This window comes from Leucopleurus acutus, assembly GCF_964270905.1.
Source record: "Leucopleurus acutus genome assembly, chromosome: 12".
In the NCBI taxonomy this organism is placed as follows: Eukaryota; Metazoa; Chordata; class Mammalia; order Artiodactyla; family Delphinidae; genus Leucopleurus; species Leucopleurus acutus.
Window position 1 is genome coordinate 62,524,024 of NC_139154.1, and position 14,926 is coordinate 62,538,949.

The 14,926-nt window shown below is 38.7% G+C and overlaps 1 protein-coding gene across 2 annotated transcripts in view; it reads left to right on the top strand.

Annotated features, from left to right (window-relative positions):
• Window positions 1–2,626: 2,626 nt before the first annotated feature.
• PLEKHH2 (pleckstrin homology, MyTH4 and FERM domain containing H2) overlaps window positions 2,627–14,926 on the top strand; it is a 114,509-nt gene continuing 102,209 nt past the window's right edge. For both annotated transcript variants that reach the window (XM_082851606.1, XM_082851607.1), the window contains exons 1-2: window positions 2,627–2,710; window positions 9,434–9,563. In XM_082851606.1, coding sequence (XP_082707732.1) covers window positions 9,441–9,563 — 123 coding nt within the window. In that variant the 5' untranslated portion in view covers window positions 2,627–2,710; window positions 9,434–9,440. The remainder of the gene's footprint in view (window positions 2,711–9,433; window positions 9,564–14,926) is intronic.

Sequence of the window (14,926 nt, forward strand, 5' to 3'; positions counted from 1 at the left end):
GTAACTTGCCACATCTGATCTTATCATGTCCCTGTTTAAAAAAACTTGAGTGGATTCTTAGGGCTCTTGGAATAATGTCGTCACAGCCTTGCTACTCAAAGCACGTCCCTGGGACTTATGAGAAATGCAGACTCTTGGTCCCCAGCCCAGGCTTATTGAGTCTGAACATGCGTTTTAACAAGATCCACACTGAAGTTTGAGAAGCCCTGTATCTTCAAGGGCCCACACGGTCTGACCCTCTTTCTTCTGCAGCCTCGTCCTGCTCTACTCGTCCCCTTGCTCCGTATGCTTCACTGTGCCCCTGCCTCACTGGCCTTCATTCAGTCTTTTCAATGTCTCAGGCTCCTCCTCATTGCAGAGCCTGGCACCTGTGGCTCCCATGACTTGGGATGCTCTTCTCATTATCTCTTTGCTCTTGCCTGGCTTCACACCTGAGCTCAACTGTCAACTAAGATAAATAGTACCTTAAGGTAAATACAACTAAGGTAAATACTATGCGACAAAGGTATATAGTGCCATGAACATTCATGAGGGCTGGTCAGAGATATTTTCCAACTGCCCCTACTTAATATGAAAACATAAAATTCAGCATGTATTTTTTAAAGAGCAGCTCTATTGAGATATAATTCACATAACATACAATTCACTCATTTAAACTGTACCCGTCGAAAGTCTCTAGTATATTCACAGAGTTGCACAATCATCACCACAAATTTTAGAATGTTTTCATTTCCCCCAAAGAAACCCCTCTCTCTTTGGCCATCACTCCTATCCTCCCCAGCCCCTCATAACCACTAATCTACTTTCTGTCTCTATAAATTTGCCTATTCTGCACATTTCATGTAAATGGGATTCCACAAAACGTGGTCTTTTGTGACTGGCTTCTTTCACTTGGCATAATGTTTTCAAGGTTTATCCATGTTGTAGCATTTAAAGGTACTTTTCTTTTTATTGCTAAATAATATTCCACTGTTCATGTATTTTTCTTAGCACAACCAGAAACAGGATACCGTTCCACTGTGTTCTCCAGAGCCAAATCCAGTTTGTCATGTTTCTAGAAAAAGGTGACAGTAAGCAAATGTTGGCAGAGTCTTACAAGAGTGGCAGCCGTGTTTAGAAAGCTTCTTTCCATGAGTGACTTTATTCACTCAGCTCTCTTAGTCTATTTAGTATTCTGACTCACAAACGGAAGTGATTCTATTTTGGCATTCTTTCTCTTTCTCCTGAACTAAGCTCTTTGGTCTCTACTGACTTGCTGTGTTAAATTTTGCAAGTTATTTAAACTTTGTTTATTTAACTCCTGTGTGCTCTATAAAATAAGCCCAGTCCAGCCTGCTTGTTTGCCAAAGCTGTTTGGAGACAGATTTTCATATGCTATGCATCATCAGCTCCCACAGAAGGCAAAAGGAATTTGATGTGTGGGGGTAGTCTGGGATCCAGTCCAAAACTAGTGCTCATCTGGAAGAAACATGGAAGCCTGATACTCACTTGCTGGCCTTTTAGTCTTATTCGTTTATTGCCTTCCCCTCTGTGGAACTTTGTAAATCTTTATCTGCTTTGTGCTTTTTCTATATAAGGTGAGATAAGCTTAAGGGAAAAAAAAAAAGATTGTACTGAAAAAAGCCTCCTGCACTTTCTATTGGCCAACTATGAACCAATGGGAGTAATTTGTCTGACCTAGCTTTGTGACCTGGGGAAGGATTACCCATAACATTCAGAATTCTCTCTCTCTTTTTTTTTAACCCTGGGATTGGCCTCTCCAGACCCCATCTTGGGATGTAAAATCCAATTATGTTAAAATTATCACTTACTTACTCATGCAATGCGCTGTGCTAGGTGCTGAGGAGGATACGAAAAGAAAGAAAACAAATCCCTGGTTTCAAAGAGCTCACAGTCTAATGGGGAGATAAGGAATGGTACACAAGGCAGAATGAGCTAAGTGCCAAGAGGAGAAAAAACGTAAATGCTCAGGGAGCAGAAACAAGAGAAGGGATTACTGCTAGGTGGGGCGACAAGCATGGTTACAAGCAGAAGATGATTTGAGCTGTGTCTTAGAGGATAGTTAGAACTTTTAAAGGTGGACATAGGAAATAGTAGGTAAATGTTCCAAATGGACTTCCCTGGGGTGGGGAAGTGCACAGCAACAGTCAGGTGTGTGAAGGGCAGCTGTAAATAATAAACCTGACAAAAGTAGGTTGGAAGCTATGAATGCTACACTAAGGGATCTGTTCTTGGTAACTTAAGCAAAAGGAAGCCAATGAAGGTCTTTGTCAGGGTGTACATCAAAACCGCACTTAAGGACAGTTAACCTGGCGAGAGGTTGAAGGATAGACTGGTAAGAGGAGACACTTCAGGCTGGGAGACCAAACAGGAGGATGCCGAGTCGAGGCAGAGGGAATGGAAAGGAGGTGAGCGCTACAACAGGCTCTGAGCTCTAAGAGTGCCAAAGGCCAGGGATAGAGACTCCTGGACAGAACTCCCTCCTGGGATAGGGACTAGGAGTAGTCAACACCCACACCCCCAGGTGACGTCAGGAGGTCGACTGAGGTCTCTGATTGGCTACAACGGCCGCCAGTCCGGGGAGGAGGCGGTACCCTCTCCCCCGCCCGCTCCGGGCTTGGTGTGAAGCGGGCGCAGGCTGAGAGCCCCAGGAAACCCGCACCAGACGCACCCAGGACAACGGGCGCTGCCCCCGGGGGCCAGCGCAGAGGTAGGCAGATGAGACTGGCCGGGAGCCGAAGGGCGACCTCAGAGACTCCGGTGCCCGGGGATCCCCGCCCCCTCTAGAGCGCGCCGTCCCGGGTGGGCGCGTCGCGCGGAGGATGGGGGCGGCGGGCTGATCAGGAGGGCCGGGACCCGGGGATGGAGCGGGCTGGCACCGGACTCAACTCCGCGCCTCCCGCCGCAGCCTCCGCACTCCACGTCGCTCCCCTTGCTGCTAGCAGGACTGGGGTCTCTTCTGGGAGCGGTGGCCGGCGGCTCCTAGCCCACTGGTCTCCCGTGACATTTTGTTTGAAAAGTCGGGGCCCAGGTTTGTGGCGCGGCGTGGGCAGTCAGGGGGGCACACGGCGCTGCTGCGCGTCCCCGCGCTGAGTGGCCCACGCAGTTAGGGATGCTGCGGCTCGGCCTCCGCTTCTTGGGAGCCCCACTGTGATCTCGGGGGCGAAACTTCTCAAAACTTTAAAGAACCATTTTCTACACCTTGAGTTGCCAGAATGTCAAAGTGCCCTTAGGTGACCTACCATGAAACTGCGCTGTCCCTCAAGTTATTCGGCCACTTTTTAAAAGATGGAACATTTCAGCCAAAATTTTTGACGTGCGAAACGCAGTGGAAAGAGAGGTTGAAACAATAACGCTGGAAAAGTCCTAGTGCTGTGCTACCTGCAGGTCACTGCTTTCTTTGTGAAAATGCCAGTCGCAAGCCTCGACCACACAGCTGTGTGTGTCCCTGAGGAGCTCTGGAGTGAGGAGCACGGGTTCTGAGCAGTGCTACTGAAGGGCAGGCTTTGCCCAAGTGGTGCTGGGTGGTGGTCGGGAGGTTGCTTAAACAAGGCAAGCCTCAGTGTGGTCAAGAAAGACATCTTCTCTGCGTTAGAAACACACACACCTCTTTCTCTCTCTGTCTGTCTCTCTGTCTCTCTGTCTCTGTCTCTGTCTCTGTCTCTCTTTCTCACCGGGCCAAGTTAAGCTGTCCCTTAAGAGGAGAGAATTAAAGAGTATGAGTGGCTACCTTGGGCTTCATCAGGGGAAGCCTAAGTAGATGAACTCTTTCTATTCTTTTTCTTTCCCTTTAGGGATTTGGAAGAGAAACAGGAAGTCAAAGATTCAGAGAAAAGAGCATTCATTCCACAATCGTGTCAGTAAATGTTTCCCAAAGTCATTGGGGTATTTGGGAAACCAAGACTTTTTCCTATCGGCTGCAGTAAAATTAGATTACTTTCAAATTCAAAATGTAGAAATGATGTTTATTTAGCAAGTGGTATAGCTCCCAAAGCTATATCATTAGGCTCTATAAAATCAGTGGTAATGGAAAAGGATGGTGGATATTGTTCAAAATTAGAAGCTTTACTCAAGATGATGCATTAACACAGCAGTTACTTTATATTAACTGAAATTACAGAATGAAATGAGGAAATCAGGTGTCTAGACCTCAGGATAGACCATTAGCTAACCAATCTGTAGTTTTGAATTTTTAAAATTATGACTCTAGTAACTGGGAATGCAGACATTAAATGCCAATAACATTCTTAAGGTTTTGCTACTTCACTGTAAAAATATGTAATTAGTATAACTATAGAAATGAATAGGTGTGTTTAACAGAATTTATTTGATGTGTCATTTTTATAGCACAGTACTCTTGGTAAAATATATGTCTGATACTTGTCATATTTGAGATTAACAATTAACTCTAAATTGTTCGAGTTAATGGTGGAATTCTCAGCAGGGATAACCACAAACAATAGATTATTAATATACATCCACTTAAACTGTTACTTTTTCTTCACTCATTTGTAAATATATGCTCTTTATAATTAAGGTATAATTCACAAATGAAAGTTACCTTTTTAAAGTGTACAGTGCAGTGGGTTTTGATATATTCACAAGATTGTGCAACCAACAGCACTAATTCTAGAATATTTTCATCACTTAAGAAAGAAACCCCAAACCCATTAGTAGTTGATCACCATTGCCCTCTCTTCACAATTGTTGGCAACCACTAAGCTACTTTCTGTCTCTTGGGATTTGCCTGTTTTATATAAATGGAATCATACAGTATGTTGCCTTTTGTGTCTGGCTTCTTTCACTAGGCACTTAGGGTAATGTTTTCAAGGTTCATCCATTGTTGTAGCATGTATTAGTGCTTTATTCCTTTTTTTGTGGCTGAATAAGATTCCATTGTGTGGATATACCACATTTTGTTTATCCATTCATCTGATGATGGACACTTGGTTTGTTTCCACTTTTTGGCTGTTTGAATAATAATGCTGTTAACATTTGTGTACAAGTTTTGGTGTGGACTTAGGTGTGCAGTTCTCTTGGGTATATACTTAACATTGGAGTTGCTGGGTCATATGGTAACTTTATGTTAAAACTTTTGAGGAGCTGTTAAACTACTTTCCAAAGCAGCTGTACTATTTTTACATTCTCAACAGCAGTGCATAAGAGTTCAGATTTCTCTGCATCCTCACCAACGCTTGTTATTACATGTCTTTTTTATTATAACCATCCTATTTAGTATGCAGTGGGAAGTCATTGTGGTTTTGATTTTCATTTTCCCTTATAGCTAATGATGTTGAGCATTTTTTCTTGTGCTTATTGTCCATTTGTATATCTTCTTTAAAGAAATATCTCTTTAGATCCTTTGCCTCCTTTTTTTTTTTTTGCGGTACGCGGGCCTCTCACTGTTGTGGCCTCTCCCGTTGCGGAGCACAGGCTCCGGTCGCGCAGGCCCAGCGGCCATGGCTCACGGGCCTAGCCGCTCCACGGCATGTGGGATCTTCCTGGACCGGGGCACGAACCCGCGTCCCCTGCATCGGCAGGCGGACTCCCAACCACTGCACCACCAGGGAAGCCCTCCTTTGCCTACTTTTTAACTGGATTTTGTATTGATGAGTTGTAAGAGTCCTTTATATAATCTGGATACATGTCCCTTATCAGATAATGTGATTGGTTAATATTTCTTCCCATTCTGTGTGTTATCTTTTCACTTTCTTGATTGTGTCCTTTGAAGCACAAAAGTTTTTCTTTTTAGGTTAAATTTACCTATTTTTTCTTTGATTACTTATACTTTAGATGTCATATCTAAGAAACTATTGTCTATTCAAGGTCACAAAGACTTATGCCGATTTAATCTACTATGAGTTTAGAGCTTAGGCTCTTACGTCTAGGTCTTTGATCCATTTGGGGTTAATTTTTGTGTATGGTATGCAGCCAGGGTCCAAATTCATTCTTTTGCGTGTGGATATCTAGTTGTCTAGCACCATTTATTTAAAAAAAACTATTCATTTCACCTTGTCAAAAATCAGTTCTCTCTAAATGTGAGGTTTTATTTATGTACTTTTTTTAATGGATTGAATAGCTCCCCCGCCCGCCACCAAAAAGGATGTATTGCAGTCCTAACCCCTAGTATCCCAAAATATAATCTTATTTGGAAGTAGGGTTGTTACAGATATTTTTAATTGAAATATAGTTGATGTACAATGTTATGTTAATTTCAGGTATACTATATAATGATTTAATGTTTGCATACATTATGAAATGATCACCACGATAAGTCTAGTGACCATCTGTCCCCGTACAAAATTAGTACATTGACCATATTCCTTATACTGTATATTACATCCCTGTGACTTATTTATTATATAAGAGGTTTGTACCACTGGATCCCCTTCACCTATTTTGCCCCCCATCCTTATTTCTTATTTCCTTATTTCTGTACTCGTAATTTTATTCCACTGATCTATATATATGTCTATCTTTATGCCAGTACCACAGTCTTGATTACTGTACCTTCGTAGTAATTTTTGAAATTGAGTGAGTCATAAAACTTTTTAAGATTTGTTTTGGCTATTCTGGGTTCCCTGAATTTCCATATGAATTATTGGATCAGCTTGTCCGTTTCTGCAAAAAAATGCAGTTGGAATTTTGATAGGGATTGTATTAAATGTGTATATCCATTTGCAAGTGTTGCCATCCTCACAGTATTAAGTCTTTTAATCCATGAATGTGTGATGTCTTCCATTTATTTAGGTCTTCTTTAATTTCTTTCAATGATGTTTTGTAATTATTTTTTTTCTTCTTGATCAATGATGTTTTGTAGTTTTCAGAGTACAAATCTTATACTTCTTTTGTTAAATTTACTCCTAAGTATTTAATTCTTTTTGATGCTATTGTAAATGGAATATATTCTTGATTTCATTTCTGGAGTTTCCTTGCAAGTATAAAGTAAAACAATTGATTTTTGTATATTGATCTGGTTTCCTGAAACTTTGCTGAACTCAAATAGTTCTAATAGTTTTTTTAATGGATTCCTTAGAATTTCCTATGAATAAGACCATGACATCTTAAAATAGAAATAGTTTTAGTTTTTCCTTTCCAATCTGTGCGCTTTCTATTTTATTTTCTAGCACTGGCCAGACCCTCCAGTATGACGTTGAATAGAAGTGGCGAGAGCAGACATCCTTATGTTGTTTCTGATCTTAGGCGGATCAGTCATTTACCATTAAGTGTGATATAAACTGTGGGCTTTCATGGATGCTCTTTATCAGGCTGAGGAAGTTCACTCCTATTGCTAGTTTGTTGAATGTTTTTATCATAAAGGGGTGTTAGATTTTGTTGAATGTTTTTTTCTGCATCTGTTGAAATGATCATATGGTTTTTGTTTTTTATTCTGTTCATATGGTTCATTACATTGATTTTCATTTGTTGAAAAATATGTTTGTTATTTTTAAAACTGTAGAAATTTTACAGTAGAACATAAACAGGTTATTTTAAATGTAGTGCAAAAATTAACCAACATGAAATAGACTCTTCTTGTTGCTTAAGATAAAGGAGTGTCCCTATATTTCTGTGCAGTGATATGAATGGTTCAAGACTTAAGGATCCATTTCAGGACTGCTTTTTATTTTTAATATTTCATCTGTATTTTATTCCTTGTCCACTCTAAAGCTAATGAGGAAAGAAATGAAATAGCAGTAGACTTGAGAAAAAGTTTGTGACTGACAAACTACTTATTTACTTCTAAATCATTAATAGAAAATGCTGATGTGAGTAATGAAAAAAAGGTCATTAACAAGGCTAATATTGTTAGGAAAAACTCATAAAACAGTGGGGTGGGGCTTCTGTGAAAACGAAGAAATGAAGAGAACAATTTTTAGCTCTACAATAAGTTTCCCTTAAATTATGGCTAGAATTTAGGAGCATCTGGAGGCTTTGAGATGGTTGGGGAACTCTTAATAAAGTTGTAGCCTTTGTAGAATAACTTCGCTTATATTTATTTCTAAATTATTGAGTGATAATGTGAAAGCTGATCTAAGCACAAATCAATATTTATGCTAGGAAAATAATCTTTTGCAGATTTAAAAAACTGGTATAGATTTAAGAAGGGGTTATATTACACTAAATATTGGGAAAATAAACTTGCTTAATTTGTGAGGGAGGCATGTTTTTGTAAAACAGAAGAACAGAATAATACGCTTCAACTGCAGTTCTATCCTGGGGTTCTGAGAGTTTGCTGTCACATATATGCTATGATTAGGACTTGGCTTCTCCTGAAGAGCCATTTCTAATGCAGATTTTGTCAGTTCATAGCAAGGGCAATTCAGAAATACATTATCAAGCCATTTATGAAAATGGTCTGATGAAACATTAACAGACATTTAAAACTACTTTTATGAATCCCAGAGCTAAAAATAATTGTGCTTCCAAAGTCAAGCAATAGTGTTTGCACTTTAGAATTTCAAAACCAGTTCCCCTGCCTCTTGGCTTCCCCTTAACCGTGCTTCTCCTTAGGATTAATCTCCTCCAAAAGGAAGGTTAGCATCATGGAAAACACTGATCCAGATTTACTTAATGTAGGGATTCTAAATTTCATGTTTATATGTTTTCTCTTCTTACACCAAATAAAAATTATCTAAACTTGTCCAGGGTCATAATACTTTGCCCAGTTAAATATGCCAAAGGATTTTTGGTTTGAAAGACAGCCTTAGGGAAGAGATATGGGGACATATGTATATGTATAACTGATTCACTTTGTTATAAAGCAGAAACTAACACACCATTGTAAAGCAATTGTACTCCGATAAAGATGAAAAAAAAAAAAAAGAAAGACAGCCTAGACCTGGACAAATATAGGGTGGTGGTAAGTAATAATTATAAGTCTAAGCCATAATTGTAGCACTGATATGAAGTTTCTTTAGGTTATTCTATGATGCTACCAATTGAATCAAAACTGTAATAATTCTATAAGTTTAAGAACATGGTAAAATTATGAACTGACAGATGTAAAAAATCTTACCTCAGCTGTTGGGCAGAGCTAAAATAATGACAGTACTTTGTTTGTGTGGTGCTGTTATATTGTCCAAAGTATTGTTAAGAACAGCAGTATTTAATTTGTTCCTTACAACCTACCCATGAGACGAATGGTTTGTTATTGCCACATTCCCCCTTTTTTCTAGATTGGATAAGCTGAGACACGGAAAGTTTAAGTTAAACAGAAAGTTTATGTAACCCAGTTGGGCCTCCAACCCTGGCCTCTTGTCTCCCCTAAGTTCTTTCCATGAGCTGTCACCAGTTCTGGAATTTATCTTAGAATTCAAAACTTACGTCTAGATATCGTTAGATGGTGACTAGAATATGTGTGTTCAATGATTTAATGAATTATCCTGAATGCTAATTGATATTATGCCATCTGAATGCTTTCTTTCCTTCCTAGAATAAATATGGCAGAGCTTTCTGAGACAGAAGGACCAGTAGATTGGAAAGAACGATGTGTAGCCCTGGAGTCCCAGCTCATGAAATTTAGAGTTCAAGCGAGCAAGATACGAGAGCTCTTAGCAGAGAAGGTAAGCTTTTCTCCCTCACCTTTGTTAGTAAACGTCAGCTATTTGGGGCCCATTTCATTTATATTAAATAATCTCAGTACTTTAGGCTAGGGAAAGCATTTTAAAAATAATGAATATAATTTAACATTTTGTCAGGGATCTGAAGCTATATTTGGCATATTCTTTTGCCAGTTTTATTTTATTTTTTTAGATCTTTATTGAAGTATAATTGCTTCACAATACTGTTAGTTTCTGTTGTACACCAAAGTGAATCAGCCATGTACATACATATGACCCATATCCCCTCCCTCTTGAGCCTCCCTCCCATCCTCCCTATGCCACCCCTCTAGGTCATCACAGAGCACCAAGCTGATCTCCCTGCCTGTGCTATGCTGCTGCTTCCCACTAGCTATCTATTTTACATTTGGTAGTGTATATATGTTGATGCTACTCTCACTTGGCCCCAGCTTCCGCCTCCCACCCCGTGTCCTCAAGCCCATTCTCAATGTCTGCATCTTTATTCCTGCCCTGCAACTAGGTTCATCAGAACCTTTTTTTTTTTTTTTTTAGGATTCCATATATATATGTTAGCATATGGTATTTGTTTTTCTCTTTCTGACTTACTTCACTCTGTATGACAGACTCTAGGTCCATCCACCTCACTACAAATAACTCAATTTCGTTTCTTTTTATGGCTGAGTAATATTCCATTGTATATATGTGTCACATCTTCTTTATCCATTCATCTATTGATGGACATTTAGGTTGCTTCCATGTCCTGGCTATTGTAAATAGTGCTGCAATGAACATTGTGGTACACGTCTCTTTTTGAACTATGCTTTTCTCAGGGTATTTTGTCAGTTTTAGAATGGATTGGACATTAAGACAAAAAACACTTCTTTGCAAATAGTAGTGGGCTATGTAAGAATTGTGTGTATTTGATGAATGTGGAGTTCATTCATTCCAGAGAGAACAGCTATAATTTACTTGATTTTACTAGAGTAGTGTGACAACATTTTCATCTACTAAATGTTTAGGAAAATCATCTTTAAAGTGATTATTGTTCATTCCCTGTTGATAGTAAAATGTGTTTATACTGTATTTGGAAGTATACACCTATTTAGGAATTTGTGTTGACTATGTATCATTAAACTATAGAATTGAATTAATATAATTCTATGCTTCTTTTAATAGTTCCAATCATGTAATTAAAAGTTCATTTATGTCATAGGATTTAAAAAAAATATATGTGTATAAAACTGATAGATTAATTCGTTTGTTTATTCATTCAACAAATATTCATTGAGGACTGATTTTGTGCCAGACACTGTTCTTAATGCTACAGTTACATCTGTGAATGAGACTATGCATGTTCCTATTTCCAGAGAACTTGGATTCTAGACCTGCACTGTCCAATGTGGCAGGCACTAGCCTCAAGTGGCTGGTGAACACTGGAAATTAGGCTAGTTCAAATTGAGATGTGTTGGAAATGGAAAATACACACCGGATTTCAAAGATTTAGTATGAAAAAAAGAATGCGAAATACCTAAGCAATAATTGTATATTGATTACATGTTGAAATGATAATATTTTGGATATTAGATTAAATGGAAAATAGTAAAATTAATTTTACCTTTTTTAAACTTTTTAAATATGGGTACTAGAAAATTTTAAACTATATATGCAACTCACATTATATTTCTGTTGGACAGTGCTACTGGATGGATGGATAAATGGTATTAATGGTCATTCAGAACTGATCAGAAGAATTTATAGGTGGTTTCTTAAACTCTAGTCTGTATAATCCTTTTAGGGTGGAGAAAAATCCTTTTGGAGATTTTTAACATCTCCAAAAATTGTGTTAAATCTTACTTTCATTGCTAGCCAAGAGTCTCTTAGCACAGAAGAATTGTAATAAAATCCAGTAAAACATCGTTCGGTTTAACCTTTCATATGTATCATCATAAATTTTTGTGTATTAACAGCTGTTAGATGGAAAGATTAAAGTTATCCTACTCACTTTGGGCCATAGGGTGACCCAGTAATAGGATTTGTGGAATGAATCCCCAATATCAATTTTCTTTATTTATCACTATTAGAATAAAAATTATAACTTGAAAAAAAATCCCAGTTTGAATATCTCCAAGTTGGAGAAGCTTATCCTAACTCAAAGTTAGTGACTCATGCTTTGTCTTTTGCTCCTCTCTCTATGAAAATCATTTCCCACATCAAAACTACAGTGAGGTATCACCTCACACCAGTGGGAATGGCCACCATCAAAAAATCTACAAACAATAAATGCTGAAGAGGGTGTGGAGAAAAGGGAACCCTCTTGCACTGTTGGTGGGAATGTAAATTGATACAGCCACTATGGAGAACAGTATGGAGGTTCCATAAAAAATGAAAAACAGAACTACCATGACCCAGCAATCCCACTACTGGGCATATACCCTGAGAAAACAATAATTCAAAAAGAGTCATGTACCACAATGTTCATTGCAGCTCTATTTACAATAGCCAGGACATGGAAGCAACTTAAGTGTCCGTCGACAGACGAATGGATAAAAAAGATGTGGCACATATATACGATGGAATATTACTCAGCCATAAAAAGAAACAAAATTGAGTTATTTGTAGTGAGGTGGATGGACCTAGAGACTGTCATACAGAGTGAAGTAAGTCAGAAAGAGAAAAACAAATACCATATGCTGACACATATATATGGAATTTAAAAAAAAAAGGTTCTGATGAACCTAGTGGCAGGACAGGAATAAAGACACAGATGTAGAGTATGGACTTGAGGACATGGGGAGGGGGAAGGGTAAGTTGGGATGAAGTGAGAGAGTGGCATGGACACATATACACTACCAAATGTAAAATAGATAGCTAGTGGGAAGCAGCCGCATAGAACAGGGAGATCAGCTCGGTGCTTTGTGACCACCTAGAGGGGTGGCGTAGGGAGGATGGGAGGGAGATGCAAGAGGGAGGAGATATGGGGATATATGTATATGTATAGCTGATTCACTCTGTTATAAAGCAGAAACTAAAACACCATTGTAAAGCAATTATACTCCAATAAAGATGTTAAAAATATATATGTAGATAGATAGGCACAAATCCTTAGGTTACGTGATGCCTACCTCTCAATAAAGCTGTTTCATGATTTAAAAAAAAAAAAAGAAGAGAAAAAAATCATTTCCTGGGTTGTACTGTGATTTATCTGGTATTTTCCACAATCCCAATCCCGTATGCAATGATTTTGTCAATATCACCAATTATAACCTTGCCTCTAAACCTCACTGGACACTTCCTAGGTATCCCAGGTGCCTTAGCCTCTCAACAGTTGGCCCGCTGTCGACCACAGCCTCCTCAAAATTTTCTTGGTTCCGTTGACTACTTACTCTCTTGGTTTCATTATGGACATTATAAGAAGTTATGCCTATTTGGGTTCCAATTAATTGACTTTCAAATTCTTAATTTAATGCCAACATTTTTTTTGTTCTTCAGAAGGCTTATCGTAACAAATTTCTTTATGAGTGCCCATTTTGTAAATTTTAAAAGTGTCGTTTTCTCTGTAAGTAAAATTGGAAATAGTTTTTTGGTGATTAATTTATGTTATTAAATTTTCTTTTTTGTCAGTGAATGAATATTCACAGAGGAATTATAGAGGAATTCACAGAAGAATATTATTTCAGAATTGCTGTTTTATTTGTGGTTTCTTATTCTCCTTCTCCTTCTCCTCCTTCTTCTTCTTCTTCTTTTTTGTCTTCCATAATTTGTATCTGTCTTAAATCCTTTGACAGATCTCAGAGATGGAATGATTCAGATGTGTTTCATACAGTGGAAAGAGGATAAGCATGCCAGATTTACTCATGGTTTCCCAGTAAATAAAGTCAACACCAAAATGGGAATAACACTTTTCATGATATTTTCTGTTATTTTCCACTATGAAATATTTTTCTCTGGATTAAAAATTATTTTTGGTACCCACCCATGTTTTAATAAAAATACCAAATATTGATTTATTATGTACTAAGCACTTTACAGATATGATTTATTTAGCTCTTATAACAATCTATGAATTAATAAGTTTTATTGTTCCCATTTTACAGATTAGGAAAATGATGCTTACCGTGTGCCAGGCAATGTTCTAAGTGCTTTATGTATATCAACTTTTTTTTTAAAATTATTTTTGGCTGTGTTGGGTCTTCGGTGCTGTCCGCAGGTTTTCTCTAGTTGCCTCTTCATTGTAGTGTGCAGGCTTCTCATTGTGGTGGCTTCTCTCATTGCGGAGCACAGGCTCTAGGCACGTGGGCTTCAGTAGTTGTGGCATGTGGGTTCAGTATTTGTGGCTTGGGCTCTAGAGTGCAGGGTCAGTAGGTGTGGCGCGTGGGCTTAGTTGGTCCGCGGCATGTGGGATCTTCCCGGACCAGGGCTTGAACCCGTGTCCCCTGCATTGGCAGGCGGATTCTTAACCACTGCGCCACCAGGGAAGCCCATATATTAACTTTTTAATCCTTATAACAGCCCTATGAGGTAGCTATTAATATTATTCATATTTACACAGGAGGAAACTAAGGCACATAAAAGTTATTTATTTACCTTGCCTGAGTTCATGCTGAAGTGTAAGTGGTGGAGCCAAGATTTGAAAATAGGCATTTTGTTTTTAGAGCTTGAATGTTTAGCTGTCACCCTATATGGCATCTCTAATATAGTTTTGTTACCACATTCTTTGCTTTCTCTGATATTCTTACCTACTCACCTATTCTGTCTTCTCTGTTCAGCCACACAGCATGTAACTCCATCTCTGCTTGGCAGCACACGTCTGCATAAGTTAGGATGCATTTATGGATGTAGTAATAACAGTTTACATAATATTACGTATTTTTCAAAGCAAACCCTCTTGCATTGCTTCTGCGTGCCAACACGACTTGAGTCACCTGTTGCATTCTAGAGGATAGTCTGGTCCCATCTGTAACCTTTAGTTTTGTGTGAGAACCAGTCTGCCCCAAGGCTTCTTCCTAATAGTTCTCCATACCTTCCCTCCAGATGGTTGCAGGCCTAAGTCTGAAGATTCTTGAGGGAATATTAATTTGATTCCTCAGCTCTTTGTCAGAAATTCTGTCCAACTTTTCCTTTCTGCTACAGTTCTTGTTCTTAGTTCTGTTTTCTTGGCACTGATTTGAGGCATCTAACACTAGGTGCTTAACTGTGGTTCCTAAGCCTTGACTACAACCATTAGCTAGTTTCAACCCTACAGTAACTCTATGACATAACTATTATTACCCACAATCTACAGATGCTGACATTAAGACTGAGAGCATTTGAGTAGTAGGCCCAATATTACACAGCTAGCAAATAGCAGAGTTGGCATGAAACCTTAG